Here is a 17,825-nt window from a genome sequence, read left to right as displayed (position 1 = left end):
AAATGGTATTTGATGAGCAAGATAATTTGCACGAGACTTGAAGCAAATAAGAATAAGGCATGTTCAAAGTATCATACCATTTGACAAAGGTACATATGATAGGTGCATGTTGATGCATATTTCTTGAAACTCATGTATGAGCCACAGTGGAAAACAAGAAAATATGCATGCCCAATGATGCAAACGATATTTGATGGGCATGATACTCTACATGGGACTTAATGTAAATAATACTAAAGCTATACAAAGTATCATACCCATCCAACAAAGTCACATGCGATAGGAGCATGCCGATGTGTATTTTTTGATACTCATGTATGAGACACAATGGTCGTGGAGAATAAGAAATATGCCTATGCAATGACGCAAACAATATCGGATGGGAATGATACTTTGCACAGGCCTAGAAGTGAATAAGACTAAAACATGTGCAAAGTAATCTACCCATCAGACAAAGGCACATGTAATAGGAGCACACCAATGTGATTTTTGGATACTCATGTAGGGGACCTGGTGAAAAACAAGAAAATATGCATGCCCAAAAATGCAAATAGTATCACCCATCAAAAAAGGTAGATGCAATAGAAGCATGCCAATGTGTGTTTTTTAATACTTATGTAGGAGACACGATAGAGAACAAGCAAATATGCATGCTCAATGATGTGAATGATATCCGATGGGCATGATATTTTCAATAGGCTTTAAAGAAAATAATACTATGTCATGTGTAAAGTTTTGTATCCATCAAACAAAAGCATATGCGATAGGAGCACGCCGATGCATATTTTTTAATACTCATGTAGGAGATGCGATTGAAAACAAGAAAATATGCATGCCCAACGATAGATGGTATCCGGTGGGCATGATACTTTGTACAAGACTTAAAGTGATTTAACGGCTATAAAAAGTATCACACCCATTGGACAAATACACATGCGATAGGAGCAAGCCAATGCTTATTTTTTTATACTCATGTCAAAGACGCAGTGAAAAACAAGAAGATATGCACGCCCAATTATCCAAACAATATACAATGGGTGTGATACTTTGCATGGTGCTTAAAGTGAATAATAATAATGCATTTTCAAAGTATCATATCCATTGGACAAAGGTACATGTGATAGGAGTACGTTGATGCATATTTCTTAATACTTATGTATTAAACGCAATGGAAATAAATAAAGTGTGCATACCCAATGATGCAAATGATATTGTATCGGCATGACACTATGCATGGGCCTTAAACTCACCTTAAACTAGATAAGACTAAGCCTATAAAAAAGTATCGTACTGATCCAACAAAGGCACGTGCGATAGGAGTATGTTTTTTTATACTCATGTATGAGATGTGGTAGAAAAAGAAAATATGCATGCCCAACGATGAAAATTGATATTTGATGGAGATGATACTTTGCATCAGTGAATAGGGATAACTATGTACAAAGTTTTGTACCCATCTGATAAAGGCACATGTGATAGGAGCACGTGGATGCATATTCTTTTATTCTTATGTAGGAGACGCAATGGAAAACAACAAAATATGCATGCCCAATGATGTGAATGATAAATTGATGGGCATGATACTTTGCATAGGACTTAAGATAAATAATATTAAGGCATGTATAAAGTGTCACATCCATCGGAGAAAGGTACATGTGATAGGGACACTAACAAAATATGAAGAGGGGAGGGGAGAAGAGTGGAGATGAGGAGAGAGGGCCCAGCTAGAGAGCACACCACAAATGACTAATTGTACACCAGATGTAGTTAAAAATGTAGAACATATACAAACCCTTTAGTGTTAGGGCTAGGGCATATAACCCTTTCCTTTATAGCACTCTATTGGGTTAGTGCTATGCACATATGATCACATGATGTTGAGCATGCTTTCTCAACACCTTCCCTCAAGATCAACATCATGAAGTAGGCCTTCCCTCAAGATGATGATTTTGGGGAATTGTAGAAGGACTGAGCATTACATTCCATCACACCCCTTTAATGGGAATGTCCTTCCTCTATGTCAATTAGTGGTTAGATCAACAGCAATAGCATTTGCATCCTACTAGAGTTGAATGAAGATGATGGGATTCCAATGATGATCAAGCTTTTTCTCTTGATTTCTTTGTCAATCAAGAGCTCCACTATTCTCACACTAGGTCTAGTAGGACCTCTTTATTTGTCTGGCATGTCTTGTAGACAATGCATCAAGCTAAGAATGAAGAAAGGGTCTCATTTCTCAAGAAGGAGATTGAGGATCTAAATATACATAAGGGTCTCATTTCTCAAGAAGGAGATTGAGGATCTAAATATACATAAAGATGCTCGAGCGTCCAATAAAGATGTACAATTTAAAGAGAAACTCCTCAATATTGATGAGATTATTTCTAGGATGCTTGAGTCCTACTTGAGTTTCCACACTTCTCTCACTTTGCCTTTAAGAGGCAACACTCAACCTGATGGCTATAAATCAAGTCATAGCAACAAGAAATCTTTGAAGAAGGGAAACACTTCCAACAAAGATTGCACCACTAAGGGTAGAGTGGAAGCCATGGCCCTAAGAGTAAAAGATGAAATGATGCAGGCCATCGAGCAAAAGCTATGCATCTCTCAGCCACCACAGTACCCATGGAGATAAAATGTTTGGTGCCCACATTGTATAACCAACCATACAGCTAATGAATGCCCAATCTTGAGGAACATACTAAACCCACTAGAAGTGGCTTGACCCCCACAATTATGGTGTCCCATTTGCAATGTTGCAGGGCATGATGTAAATACATGTTTTGATAATATGAGGGTAGCACAACCCCTCCCACAGCTCGACTAACCACAATTGGTAGTGTTTTGGCTTTAGCTGCCTAGGGAAGTTGGCCCGTGTTTCAGATGGATGTGAAATCTGCCTTTCTAAATGGAGATCTCAAGGAGGAGGTATACGTGGAACAACCGCCACGTTTTGAGATCCTCGGTTCAGAAGGTAAAGTCTGCAAACTGAAGAAGGCACTTTACGGGCTGAAACAGGCCCCACAAGCATGGTACCAGCGAATTGATGCCTACTTTCTGCAAAATAGGTTCAGGAGGAGCCCTTCTAATATTAGCAAATTTGTATATCTTCAGAGAAGGAGGCAGGTGTATGATCATGGTCCTTTATGTGGATGACCTTGTCATAACAGGGAACCATGAAGAGAAGATCTCGTAGATGAAGCATTTGCTAGGAAGAGAGTTTGAAATGATAGACCTTGAACTGGTGCATTTTTGTTTGGGGATTGAAGTTTGGCAAGAGCCCAAACAGATTTCTTACTTGGATCTGGAGTTGTGTCATGGGTCAGCAAGAAGCAACCCACAATTGCTCTTTCTTCTACCAAGGCCGAGTACAAATCTGCATGCTTTGCATCTTGCGAGGCAGTGTGGTTGAGGAGGATTTTGGGGGACATGGGTGTAGTGCAGAACAAGCCTACGCAGTTATCATGTGACAATTAGAGTTGCATGGCGATTGCAAAGAACCCAGTGTTCCACGCTCGCACAAAACACATTGAGATTCAATATCACTTTGTACGCGAGCTCATCATGGATGGAGAGGTCGACTTGGTGTACTATTCGACGACTATAGAGAATGCTACGGACATCTTCACGAAGGCTCTTGGAAGAGACTTGCTGGAGAGGCATCTTCATCGACTTGGCATTGGGCCGAAAAAGTAAGTTCACTTGCAGGTGGACATTGAGGGGGGATGTTAGATATCAATGCTCCACTCTCTTGTAACTACGCGGGAACCAGCTAACTCTACTTGTAAGCCCCCCATATGAGGAGAAGGCATTTGAGTAGCTCGGTTATCCGGTAGGTCTTGGTTTGGACACCAGATGGGGGCCATGTGTGGCCTGATGGCTGGACGGCTTCAGATAGAGTTGGCACACTGCCAACTAGGCTACATGCAAGTGCGAAAAGGCATTCCTTGACTGACCGCATTGAGGGTAGACGGAGCATTTCCCGGGGTAGCCCACTCTCGGGTTGCGGGGCCCATTTGGAGCCTCAGATGATCCCAGATGGCTCTGGGCCGAACGATGACGGTAGATCATTTGCTCTGTTTTGTGCACTGGTTCTATCGTATGGTCAGTGGCCTATTTCAGGACTGACCCCCAGTCGACCGTTTTGGGCACACTAGGTCGGCCACCCAATTGAGCCTAATCGACTATGACTAGTGGCTATATAAGAGCAAGCTCGTGAAGCCCATTTCATCACTGGCTACTACAACCCTGATTTCCTTAGCATCCAGCCTCCGTCTTCTATAGTTTCCAGCATGCCATCGAAGCTTCTTTCACAAGAGCACACGGTTGGGAGGCAGCGCCATCTATTGTATTAGTTCTACAGTAATAAAATTTTTTATTCTCCATACTATCTTGTTTTCTCTCTTGCGTACGAGATCCTGTTATCTGTTGAGCACAGACGTTGTATTATTTTCTTACAAGGTTGACCTCATAGGGAGACTTGATGATGGTCAAAGGTTTGAGAGGAGTCCATGTTCCTCTAATGTTATTGGTCATATGATTTGGTAGGAGCTCAGTGATTGGGCCATCTTTGTAAGCATGGTGGTTGTCTTGTCCATGCATGGAAAGCAGCGTGGAGATTTGTTGGTCATCTACATGGGATTGGTCCATGCAAGAGAGCAAGTTGGTTGGTGTAGTTGGCTATTCAAAGCATGATGGGCACATGGAGCTGGCTCTTCATGATGGTTCTATGCATGGCAACCCATGGCGGTTCATGGAGTCAAGTCTTCAAGATGTTGGTGAGAAGTTTTTTCAAGAAGGTGCATTTGCAATGCTTCTACTTCTTTGTCGTGATGAGAGTCGCATTCGGGATCTTCTCATTATTTTAGTGCTATGTGGTGTCCAAGAAACCGGCCTACTAGTAGGGTCCTTAGAAAGTTTACTAGTATGAGTCATCTCTATCATGAGCCAACAAACCTGGTAGGGTTGAGGCATAAAGTTCGAGATGTTATTGCGGATTTGTCCCTCTGAAGTTTCTAATTTGTATCGGTTTTTTGGGTCTAACAAAGATAGTTTTGGCATACTGTAGATGCCCAGACCAATGTTTTGTTCTGAGCTCAATCCTCTCTTTGGCATCTTTTTTTGTGACTCTAATTTGTTCGAGGGATATACAATAGTATTGAGCATTTTCAACTGTATAGCAACAACAGGAAGATTAGTAGTCTTTTGTGGATTGCTGGGAGGACAGAGGCTTATGGAACAGATCAAGATTCTCTTATTCTTGGACGCAAAAGAAGAGTATAAAGAAAAACTGAAGAAGGAATTTCGCACTGGATGTTCTTGCCAGGAAACCAGAAGGAAGAACTCGAAGCATGAAGCCTATGAAGAGGAAGAATCATATTTTGACTTGGCACTTGTCTTGTGTTCTATGGGTTTGGCCATTTCCTATTTGTTGCTGGCAGCAATGGTGATGTTGATTCTTTCAAGTTTTGGCAAAAGCCTTCATGAGGTTTTGATTCTTTGGAACAATGTGGGCAATTTTTGCTAGGCTCTTTGTGAGCGAGTTATCTTGCTATGCTGTGTCGGTAGTTGTTTGTGAGCATTAGTGGTCATTTTATGGTTGATTTGCAAGCTCTTTGTGAGTTACAATTTTGCTTCTGAAGCTAGTTATTCTCTTCCCATTTTGGTCGAGGTTGTAATTCCTCATTGGAATCCTTAGGTCGACCTCAAAACCATGTACCTGTGCAAATCCTTTTGCCATGAGCCAAGCCTTGTACTTATCCAACGTGCCGTCGGGACTTGTACTTGGTCTTGTACACCCACTTGGTTTCGATTACCTTGCTTGTTGGAGGTCGGTCCACAAGGTCCCAAGTGTTGTTCATTATGGAGCCATACTCCGACTGCATAGCCTCCATCCACCTATCATTGCCATGTGCCTCTTCAAGACACTTGGGTTCATCAACACGGATCACTTCTGTCATCAAAGCATAGTTGACCAAGTGTTCCTGCGCCCTTCTTTGCTCCTCTAATCTCTTGGACCGGCGGTGTTTGGATGTTTCCTCCTCAATGGCTGGAGGTTCTCTGCCATACAAAAGCTACTTTACCCACTTCGGCAATGGCCATTGCCGTTGTGGTTCTGCAAGCTCTTCTTCATCTTCTTTGTCTTGAATCCTCCCAAGCACCATTGGGGAGTTCGGTCTGCTATTGGTGGCAGTACTGGATGGATATCCTGGTCCTGGTTGTCTGGGAAGGAAGCATCCTCCTCCAATTAATGCGGCTATTCTGAGAAGACCACATCGCGACTTACAATTACCTTCTTGGTAACAGGGTTATAGAGATGGTAACCCTTTGCCTCTTCACTATAGCCCAAGAAAATACACTTCTGGCTCTTCGGTTCCTATTTGGTCCTGGTAGCATCAGGGACATGCACAAAACAGTCACATCCAAAAACTCTGAAATGTGCAGCTGAAGGTTTCTTACCAGAAAAGGCTTGCAGTGGAGTCATCCCGTTCACAGCCTTCGTGTAGCTACGATTGAGGATGTAAACTGCAGTGTTACATGCTTCAGCCCAAAAAGTCTTTGGCAAATCGTTCCCTTTCATCATAGTCCGGCCCATTTCGCAGATGACGCGCATCTTGCGTTCTGCTACTCCATTTTGCTGTGATGTATGTGGCAGGGGTTTCTGCCTCTTGACCCCGTGACTTTTGCAGTAACTTTTGAATTCAGTCGATGTAAACTCTCCACCTCTGCCTGATCTCAGCTTCTTCACCTTCCTCCCCGATTCTTTCTCGACCATTACATGCCATTCCTTGAACCTACTGAAAGCCTCGTCTTTCGTCTTCAGGAACTATATCCATATCCTTCTATTATAGTCGTCGATCAGCGTCATGAAGTAGTAGGAACCACCCAAAGCTTCTGTCTCCATCTTTCTGCAAAGGTCCGTGTGAACAAGGTTTAAAGGAGCCTTTGCCCTATTGGCCTCTTTAGGAAAGGGCTGCCCATGCTGCTTGCCCATCATGCAAGCTTCACATACATCGGGCAGATGTGAAATTTCTAGTAAGTCTGCAATCATTCCACTTTTATGCATCTCCTTCAAAGAACTAAGGTTTAGATGACCAAACCTCTCATGCCACAGCTTAGTGTTCTTCACATCCACTCGAGCACTGAAAGCTGAGAGTTCGTAAATGTTGTTGCACTGTGTACCTTTACCAATGACCTTCCCTTGAAGATCCAGGATTTGTGCACCATTCTTATCGAATTGAACTTTGAGGTCCCGATCCGTGATCATAGAAACGGACAACAAGTTCCTCTTGATATCTGGCACATAAAGAACATCGGACAACTGTTTTACAACTCCATTTGACTTGAGAGCAATCGTACCTTTTCCTTTTGCTGGACATTTTGTATCATTTCCAACTGCTACCATGATGTCATTCCCTACCAGCTGTAGAGAGGTATACCAATCCTTCCGACTGGTCATGTGGCACGATGCTCCACTATCAATGATCCACAGTTCATCTGCAGGTACATGAACTGCCTCCGTGCAAATCTCCTCAATTGCGATGAACAACTCTACTGGTACTGCGTGCGCGCTGTTGCTGGACTCTTTCTTTAGTCCGTCTTTCTCATCTGCAATCTTCTTTTGGCACTCATTCTACTTGTGCCCTGCCTTGTTGCAATAAAAGCACTTGATCTTCTTCTTTCTCTTTTTATCATCAGAAGAAGATGGGTTACTAGAGTCCTTACCCTTACCTTTCTTTGATCCGGTCTTTGATCCGGTCCAGAAAGCCGAATCTTCTCCAGTCCTCGTCTTTTGATGCATCTCCTCCTCCAAAACCATCGCATTGAAATCCTCAAAGTTGAGGGGCGGATTTCTATTCTACGTATTCAACATCGTAACAAGACCGTCGTACTTTGGTGGGAGAATCCGTATGCACCTTCGTGCTAGATTCTCGCTGGTGATGGTGATGCCAATCGCAGTCATCTGATCGTGCAGATTCTTTACCCTGGTGATGAACTTCTTTGTCGCTTTAGACTCAGACAACTTCTCGTTTGTGAGTTGAGTCTCCAGATTCTGAATCCGTGTCTGATTCATGGTCTCGTACTGACTTTTCAAGACCGTCCATGCCTTCTCTGCTGTGGTGACATGTTGAATTAACGCCATGACAGAATCACTAACACTGCAGACAATAGAACACAACGCATCTCCATTTCTTCTTATCCACATGAGAATCTCATCCGCAGTTGGTACTATCTGTTGTCCTGCATTGGCTTGATCCGGTCTCGCAACTGGCCTCACGTCCACCCAAGTAGCAATGTCCCAAAGCTCATATGCGCTTAGGATGGTCTTCATCTTGAACTTCCAAAGTGGATAGTTAGAGCCGTCCAACTTTCCGCTTTCGCCGAACGGTGGGATTCGTAGTCTTGCGGGCTGGGCCATCTCTCACAATCTGCTCGCAAACAGAAACACACTACCAAATCTTCTTGCTAGAGTCCAGGCTCTGATACCATGTAAGAAAATAATACAACGTCTGTGCTCAACATATAACAGGATCTCGTACGCAAGAGAGAAAACAAGATAGTATAGAGAATAAAAAATTTGATTACTTTAGAACTGATACAATAGATGGCGCTGCCTCCCAACCGTGCGCTCCTGTGAAAGAAGCTTCGATGGCGTGCTGGAAAATGTAGAAGACGGAGGCTGTATGCTAAGGAAATCAGGGTTGCAGTAGCCAGTGGTGAAATGGGCTTCATGGGCTTGCTCTTATATAGCCACCGGTCGTAGTCGATTAGGCTCAATTGGGTGGCGGACCCAGTGTGCCCAAAACGGTCGCAGTCCTAAAATAGTAGGCCACTGGCCATACGATAGAACCGGTGCGTAAAACAGAGCAACTAACCTACGGTCATCGTTTGGCCCATAGCCATCTGGGATCATCTGGAGAGTGGGCTGCCTCGGGAAATGCTCCATCTACCCTTAGTGCGGTCAGCCAAGGGATGCCTTCCCACACTTGCATGTAGCCTATTGGCGGTGTGCCAACTCTATCTGAAGCCGTCCAGCCATCAGGCCACACATGGCCCCCATCTGGTGTCCAAACCAGGACCTACCGGATAACCGAGCTACTCAAATGCCTTCTCCTCATATGGGGGCTTACAATAGAGTTAGCTGGTTCCTGCATAGTTACAAGAGAGTGGAGCATTGATATCTAACAAACCTAAGGATTCCAATGAGGAATTCCAACAACTAGGGGGAGCCTCTATCTGAACCTTGGAATAGGGAGCATCTTAAAAGGGATTATGTAAAGGAAGATTTATTGAAGGGGGAACCAAACTGGAGTGCTTTCACAAGCAGGCTCAAGCTCTAAATCTTGGAAGGGGCAATGGAATGCACAAGGTGAGTTGCCAATCCTCTTTGAAGCACAATATGTACTTGGGGTTGCCTTCAATGAATGATGGCTTGGAAGGGGTTGGTTGGACCATCGAAGAAAGGACTTTGCAATCCTTTCTAGTCCCGATGCAAGAGGGCTAAAGTTCGGTATGGAGAATGCACACGATGAAGGCTTGCTAGAATCAATGCACCAACGTGAGCTTGGTTGTTGATTCGTACAAGCTTGGGGGTGATTCTCAGACGCAGGTGCAATGCCTATTGTTGAACTCGGTCACAGGCGGTAGTACGCCCTTGAGAGGTAGGCTGTATGGTGGCTAGAGCCTATACCCACTTGTGGATTGTAGCATCAAGTGATGTAGAAGGGGGTCGCGAATGTAACACACCCTCTTGTGATTGTTTGGTACATGGCACGGCCTCCAGCCAGCAGCAACAACAGGTGGGTGCGGCAAGGAGGAGGCCGAGAGTCTGGGGGGGAGGGGGGCTGCAGCTCTCATGGACATAGATCTCTAGAGAGCAGCAACAGGTGGGTACGGCAAGGAGGAGGCCGAGAGTCTGGGGGGGAGGGGGGCTGCAGCTCTCATGGACATAGATCTCTAGATTCCTATTACTTCTGGATAGCCTTGCTTGTGTTATGTTTACATTATGGCTCAGGTGCATGAATGCTTGTGTTACATTGGTGATTGTGGTCAATGTGACCGACTTATCATCCTTGATGAGCAGATGCATACTCGACCTATTGTTGGTGTTTTGGACACCATATTGTTGTGTTGGCAAAACAATGTGAGGCACCAAGGACCCTACAAAGTGAAATATGGAATGCCCCCATTGGGTGCCCTTTATATGGTCCTAGAGGGTTGGGAAACTGCCCAACTTTCTCACATAGTAGGCCGACCTAACTATAGTTTCTTTGCAAGCATCTGACTTATTTTCAGACTATAAAGGGACCTAGCACATGTGCCTTGTTGTTGCCGCATGGCACTGTTGCTCTAGGTGCATGTCTTTTGCACTATCTTGACCTATTTGTATACCCTAACCAACTCTTCTACAACTCCAAGTATCCTTTTGTCCACCACTGCACAAGTTTGCTCCTTTATTTGTAGACCCTTTCTAGCCTACCTTGACCTACAACACACCTCCATACTTGCCCTGGATGTTGCACAGGTCTATAGACTGTTTGTTGCATAGGTCTATAGACTTGCTTGCTGCCTTTTGACTTGGACTAGACATCCTCGTCTTAGTGCCTTTGTAGCTCCAAACATCCCCTGAGAACTACACAATTTATTATTGCTTGTTGTAGCCTCCATTTACTTGAGAAGACATCATGAACTGCCCAAAAATTGAGCTTTCCTCCTCAATGATATCAAATCATGTTGTTCTAAACCCAATCTTTTATATCCTTTTGTGCTATTGAGAACCTCATGTAGGTGCATTACTTGATAGTCTTGCACCTTGTTTCATTCATTTATTGATTGAATTGGATGTTTCCTATAGTTTTATGGAGTACATAATCCATAATTTGGAATAAAATCTCAATTTTATGATTTCAAAAGGAGTAGGAAAAAGACCTAGGATAATTTTAGAGATGGGACCCGGCACATGGTCTATCCTCCCTGTAAATATTAAGGGAAGTGCTTATATTATTCATGATGGATGAAGATTAATGTTTGTGTGTATTTCCAAGGGCTTGTTCACGCTACAACTTTGGTTTGAAACTGTGAGAGAATGAGTTGCAAATTCAAATGTTCACCTGAGTAGGGTTTTTTGAAATGACGATTTCTAGTTCAAAAACTATTACTAAGTAGTTTTTTTTGCAATGATGATTTCTAGTTCCAGGGAAGGGTTCAAGAGAAAATCAGGTGTAATAATTGCTAGTGGGAAGTTGTCGTGTAGCCACATTAGATTTTTAAATTGCAAAGTCTGAATGTCTAACTGCAAATAGTCAAAAAGTGTTGATGCGTGAATGTAAAAAAGTTTACAATTTGGTTTTTCCCCTAAACCTCTGAGAGCCTGTTCATGTGATGGTTTAAGTTTGCAATTCTTGCAATGTTGATTTCGAATCAAGGCGTTCACACAACTGGTTTTCTATGTAATGCTACACAACTGGTTTTCTACGTAATGATATACAACTGGTTTTCTACGTAATGATACACACCTGGTTTTCTACGTAATGATACACAATTGGTTTTCTACGTAATGATACACAACTAGTTTTCTACGTAATGATACCGAACTGGTTTTCTATGTAATGATTTCTTTTGTTGGAAAAGCCACTTGCGTGATAGAGCCCCCTCCAAAGGAGGGGCTCAAGAGAAACCAAGTGTGATCATAACCTTGGACTGGTTGTAGCCCACAACATTTTTGCAAATTCTAGTTTACCAATATGAGAAGGGCCGAGTCTGTTTGCAAAATTGGCAACTGCTGCAAGTAAAGGCACTTTGAAATCATCTCCACGTGGACGTTTAAATAACCAAAACCTTGGTTTTTTTACCAACCAGGTTTCAAATCCAATTTGGAACCCATCGCTTTTTGCATGAATAGGGTGTGATTTGGAAGTGGCCTTCATGTGTTAGTAGGGTCTAATGGCAAGCTTGGGGGAGAAGATATGAAACGTTAGATACACACAAGACCGTGATCTTCCACTATTTGCTTTAATTTCTTAAATGCCCCCACCACTTAACTATCTTCACATGGAGGAGTGTGATTGGGCAATGGCGAGGATGAAAAAAGGGAGGGAAATGTGAAAATGTTTGCAAAAGAAAGGGGGAACGATTTTTATATTTAAAAAAAAATTCCTTTTCAAAAAAGGGCTTTTAACTGAAAAGGTCGGCGGGAAAGGCGAAAGGCCGGCCGTGTGCCGGCGATCTGCCGTCAAAGATGACGGCACCGTCAAATGCGGTTGGACGGTCCAGATGAATGGAGATGGACGGTGGGGAGGGAGTCTCCCAAAAATACCAGCGAGGGACCTTTAATTGGTTCTGCTGCTGCAAAAATGTTCGGACAGCCTTTTTCTTAGTTTGGAGATCTCGAGATCTCAAGTTCTCAACACAATTCGACTTGCATCGCTTCGCCTTTGCCTTTCATCAGGAGTTGGACTCACCGATTCCTGCTCCTCTTCCCCAGGTTCCTATCCTCCTCCTCCTCTTTCACCGCTTCTGTAGCTCGCCTAACCGCTTTCACAAGGTCGCCTGCATTTCCTCTTTTTGCTTCTTTCTTTCTTTTAGGATCCGTAGATCGGCATTTAGATTTCCTGCTAACTTTCAGCCTCGAATTTGCTCGGATTACTCTGATTTGTTTTTGTACGTTTCGTAAGCTTCTTGTGTCTAGCTAGATCCGCTGCTGATTTCCGTCGTCTTTGCCTTGAATACGATGTTTTTGAATTATTCGTTTGCTCGTTTCTCTAAGTTTGCTCCAGTGAGGGTTGGTACTGGCCTCTATTACCTATCAGGCTGACTATCCCAAGCTCGACAGAGTTTTGTACGATATTTCGTTTTAGCGCTCATCACGTAGTGGTTTCGCCTATTGCAGCGTCGTAGATCTACCTTCGTACGTCTAGGTTGCAGTGTGAGATGTGATCGGCTAGTGCTGCATATCCTCCTAAAGACATTCGTTTGTTATACAGTGTGCGCCTAGCTTCTTCTTGAAATGGGAGATGCAGATGATGTCCAGCCCCTCGTGTGCGACAATGGATCTGGTATGGTCAAGGTAAGCATGGCCTACTATATTTTGGTTTTGAATTTTATGGATCAACTACATGTGATGAGATCGGTATGTTGCTATTAGGTAGTGTGCTGGCTGAGGGATCTCGACTTTGCTGGCTATGCGTTGCGACATGTTTGGTTGCCTGCGTGGCTTTTCTTGATGCAGGTGTGACATTGGACCTTTCTTTGTAGGCTGGTTTTGCTGGCGATGATGCACCTAGAGCTGTCTTTCCTAGTATAGTTGGCAGGCCTCGGCATACTGGGGTGATGGTGGGCATGGGACAGAAAGATGCATATGTTGGTGACGAGGCCCAGTCTAAACGTGGTATACTTACTCTGAAATACCCCATTGAGCATGGGATTGTGACAAATTGGGATGATATGGAGAAGATTTGGCACCACACTTTTTACAATGAGCTTCGAGTGGCTCCAGAAGAGCACCCAGTCTTATTGACTGAGGCACCTCTGAATCCTAAGGCGAATCGTGAGAAAATGACTCAGATTATGTTTGAGACTTTCAATGTGCCTGCAATGTATGTAGCCATACAGGCAGTGCTTTCCCTGTATGCCAGCGGACGAACCACAGGTCAGTTAACAATTTTTTTTTTGGGGGGGGGGCAGGGGCAGGTTTTCTGTCTTTTCTGCTTCAATTTTTTTGGGGTGAAAGTCAGCACCTTTTCAGTGCCTTACTATGGTGTTGTCTGTAGGTATCGTGCTGGATTCTGGTGATGGTGTTACCCACACTGTTCCTATCTATGAGGGTTATGCATTGCCTCATGCCATTCTTCGGCTGGATTTGGCTGGTCGTGATCTCACTGATGCCTTAATGAAGATTCTTACAGAACGGGGCTATTCTTTTACTACAACAGCAGAGCGAGAAATTGTTCGTGACATGAAAGAGAAGCTTGCATATGTAGCATTGGATTTTGAACAAGAATTAGAGACGTCAAACAGTAGCTCGTCTTTGGAGAAGAGTTATGAGTTGCCTGATGGTCAGGTAATAACTATAGGTGCTGAGCGTTTCAGGTGTCCTGAAGTGTTGTTCCAGCCGTCCTTGATTGGAATGGAAGCTGCGGGTATTCATGAAACTACGTACAATTCCATCATGAAGTGTGATGTGGATATCCGTAAGGACTTGTATGGCAACATAGTGCTTAGCGGTGGATCTACTATGTTCCCTGGCATTGCTGACCGAATGAGCAAAGAAATAACTGCACTGGCCCCTAGCAGCATGAAGATAAAGGTGGTTGCTCCTCCAGAGAGGAAGTATAGTGTCTGGATAGGTGGATCTATCTTGGCTTCGCTCAGCACATTTCAGCAGGTTTGCTCTCTACTGGCACTTATGTACCAGTTTGGCTGCTGGTGTTATTCTAATGTTTTGTTAGTCAAGTTTTTCCCCCCAGAGAATATTCTAGTTAAGTTACCCAAATTGAGAAGGTGCTCACCATATATGGCCTTTCTTTTGGGTGCAGATGTGGATAGCGAAGACTGAGTATGATGAGTCAGGGCCTTCAATTGTTCACAGAAAGTGTTTCTAGATGGTTCAACCTGTGGTAATGCCATGATGGCAATGCCTATCTTATTCAGGAGTTATCTTCCTGATTGGACTTTGGTCATGGGTTTCTTCCCTGTTTTCATTACATATGCATGGGGTATCTTTACTTTGCCTCAATAGAGTTGCATTTAGCCTTTTTGTAAAGAATTGAAGGTTTTACTGCAGGTTCTGGTAGTGCTATGTGAGTTGTAGCTAGTCTTATAGCAAATGATGAGTGCAGCTTAGTATTTTGCGCTTTCTAGGCTTTAGTGCTAGCAGAGGTCTTGATTATATACCTCTCGATTTGAAGTTAAGGATCTTTCAGTACTAGACCTTTCAGGTCTCTGGTTGGGAAGTCTGGGTATTGAAATCTCATCAAACTCAGACTCCTGAGTATATAGCTCTTTTTTGTCAGAACATGAAATGATCTCAGTAGTGGGCATGTTTTAGTATTTAAGGGTTTAAGCAAATATTATGCCTTTGAGTCTTTGAAGTCTTCAGTATTTTTTGCACTTTCTATGAAGAAGACCCGTTGATGCAAAAGTTAAAAATTCATGCCAAAATGCTGTATTGTGCCTGCTTAGCTTGTTTTCTAATTTGTGAACCTGTCTTGTGAACCTATGCTCTATCTTCTGGAGGATTGTTTCACATTTGTGGAAAGGAATAGTAATTTAAAGTCTTCTGCATTACCTTTTAGTAAGTTAAAAGTCTTCAGCATTACCCCTTTTAATAATTAAAGTCTTCAGCATATTTCCATGTAGTTTCTTATAAATTTCTTCTTTTTCTCTGCAAAAGCATGTCTTATATTGCATGCATCTCAAAATATGTGCAAAGTATTCATGAACACCTCCAAGACACTATAGAATAAAGTATAGATAAATTGGACTCAAAAGATCATACATCACCAAGTATGTGTGCCAGCATGGATAAGGCTTGTATAAAGACACAAACCAATACACCAAAGTGTGTAAGTATTTCCTCAGGTCAGGTCGTATTATGTAACCTAGTAAGTATTTCCTCAGGTCGGATCGTATTATGTAACCTATTTGTCCTCTACTTGCGCTTCATGAAATAAACATGCCTTACTCTAGTGCTAGCCTTCATGGTTGAGTTTGCTCTTCACCTTTGGAGTGTGATAGAAACTCAGCACAAAGGCTTTGTATAAATGGATGTTCAAATATGTGGGTGTGCGAATTTGTATGTGAGTATAATTTGATACTATGGTTTACTCACATTGTTGAATGCTGTTGATGATAGTGGGGATGTCATAGTAGCTAGTCCTTGCTATGTGATGGAGTTTATGTTTTCAATCTTATGAGTGACTATAGTGAGATTGAAACTTCACTATGTTGTTTCTAGGGGATGAGTTTGGGAATGTAGGTATATGTATAAAAGGTAAATCCTCATATAGGTAGGATTGTAAAGACATACGTTGCATTTACTACTAGGAAATAGCTAATTACCCTCTTTCTATGTATTCCCTCTTTCTCCTTGTTAGTAGGTGATACTCAATGTATCTTTTTAAGAAACATATTGAGAACAATCACCATGAAATCAATGTTTTAGTGTGAAGATGCGAAAGATGATTGACTAGACATAAGAAATTCAAGAATAAAACTCAATCTCTCTCTTAGATGGGTGGATGTAAGCATGTGAATTGCACATTGTTATAAATGTTGGGTTTCAAGACATAATGTGTGAAATTTGATTGACTTTGATAGGAACTTGTTAGATGCACAAGTAAGAAAGCAATATATCTTGAACAATTAATTACTTGTAGAAGTCTACACAAAAGTTGATCTTGAACTGCTTTGGACTATAAGAAGTCAACTTGTATTTTCAAGAATTGGTATTTTGGTTTTCAAAATACATGCTAAGATCAGGGGTGAAATCACCAAATTTTCCTTTGTCTCTATGAACGAGGCAATTAGTCTTTGTAGTGGACTAGGGGTGGTTTTGGGTGTTGAGACGGGACAATATATAAACCAAAGGGTAATCTTGAAGTGTGTAGTTCAACTAGATCTTGCTAAAGATCTACCTATTGCCCTTTGTTTACCAAAAATTTCCCACTTTGTACTTCCTATGTGGTCTCTCTTGTAAAATTTTCCACAACAAAAAGCTAAACCAAAGTCTCTCGCGTACAAAAAAAAACAAGGGCCACTAGAACTTGGAGCATCTACCTCTTCTTAGGGATTTGGAAATTGATGAATCACTGAGCAAGACAAGCTAATATTGAGAAATGTTTGTGATGTGCTAAATAGTATCGACCATGAAACAAATGAATGGATGCAAGATGCATCGAAGTACATAGGAAGACAGCAATGCAAAAGAGATTGTCAAAGGAATTTGAAGATGACATCAACATAGAAGATGATCAGATGAGTGAGGGATAAGAGGATGAAGATTGAGGAAGATATGCCCAATTACATACCAAATGTGAGATTTCTCTATGTTGTCCAATTTGAAAGCAAAAGCTAGCTTGTAGAATAGGCAAATGTAGTCTAGGATGGGGATGCCAATTGAAGTGGTAGGACTTGGGGTAAAGAAAAAGAAAAACAATGGTAAATATGCTTATATAATGCTCAACATCAAACATTTGTGGGCTAATTATCCTAATAAATGTTTGAAGTTAGCTAGTTGGCTAATAAATCGGTGACTCTTTATTTCCCGCTTCTTCATCTCTCAAGAAGTCAAATTTAAGGACGATTTGAATCAGAGACTCATGAGTGTGGACAAAATAAGGAATAGGTTTTTCATAGATCATGAGAAATGGAAAGGAGGCATAGCCTTAGCTAATCTCTCCCACTTTGGGGAGAATGTTATGTTCACTACCTTTGATCCATTGGGAAAGTGGCTTGATCTCAAGTGTGACTTTACAAGGGATTCAATTCTTAGTGGCTTTAGTTTATGCTCCTATTGGGTATGCTACAGTCAGTTTAGGATAGATGGGACTTTAGAGGTTATTTCATCAAAGGCAGTGTTGGGTGATCCTAGAATGTTTACTTGGCACAACAAGCATGCTGTAGCTAACAAAAGTGAAGCCAAACTTGAAAAGTTCTATTGGACTTGGGAGTTTTCCCTAAGTCAATTAGAATTGGCACCCAAAATTTTTCCTACCTCTGTTTTTGACCAAACTAGTCTGGTTAAAGTGTTATTTTGGCCAAGGTAAAGCGCACCCTCTTGGTTCAAGCCAAACCCTTTTTTTTTATATGAAATCTTTTGACGTGAA

General features: G+C 42.3%; 1 protein-coding gene across 2 annotated transcripts; it reads left to right on the top strand.

Moving 5' to 3' along the window:
- The first annotated feature begins 12,355 nt into the window (after nt 1-12,355).
- On the top strand, nt 12,356-14,856 carry LOC147906321 (actin). Of its 2 annotated transcripts, none has more exons than XM_087378037.1 (5): nt 12,356-12,484; nt 12,984-13,066; nt 13,255-13,648; nt 13,770-14,383; nt 14,535-14,856. In XM_087378037.1, the coding sequence occupies exons 2-5, from the start codon at nt 13,007-13,009 to the stop codon at nt 14,598-14,600; spliced, it is 1,134 nt and encodes a 377-aa protein (XP_087234163.1). In that variant the 5' UTR covers nt 12,356-12,484; nt 12,984-13,006; the 3' UTR covers nt 14,601-14,856. The 2 variants fall into 2 exon arrangements, with proteins under 2 accessions (XP_087234163.1, XP_087234173.1); XM_087378047.1 differs by having other exon boundaries at nt 12,361-12,544.
- Nucleotides 14,857-17,825: the final 2,969 nt, after the last annotated feature.

This window comes from Dipteris shenzhenensis, chromosome 1 (assembly GCF_047967505.1).
Source record: "Dipteris shenzhenensis isolate YYH24624 ecotype China chromosome 1, Dip_SZ_1.0, whole genome shotgun sequence".
Taxonomy (NCBI): Eukaryota; Viridiplantae; Streptophyta; class Polypodiopsida; order Gleicheniales; family Dipteridaceae; genus Dipteris; species Dipteris shenzhenensis.
This window is presented reverse-complemented; position numbering and strand designations above follow the sequence as displayed.

Bases quoted from the DNA above. Each gene is read 5' to 3' on its own strand.
- LOC147906321 (XM_087378037.1), top strand. From the start codon at position 13,007: ATGGGAGATGCAGATGATGTCCAGCCCCTCGTGTGCGACAATGGATCT. The intron at 13,067-13,254 runs GTAAGCATGGCC...CTTTCTTTGTAG, and splicing joins ATGGATCTGGTATGGTCAAG to GCTGGTTTTGCTGGCGATGA. The intron at 13,649-13,769 runs GTCAGTTAACAA...TGTTGTCTGTAG, and splicing joins TGCCAGCGGACGAACCACAG to GTATCGTGCTGGATTCTGGT.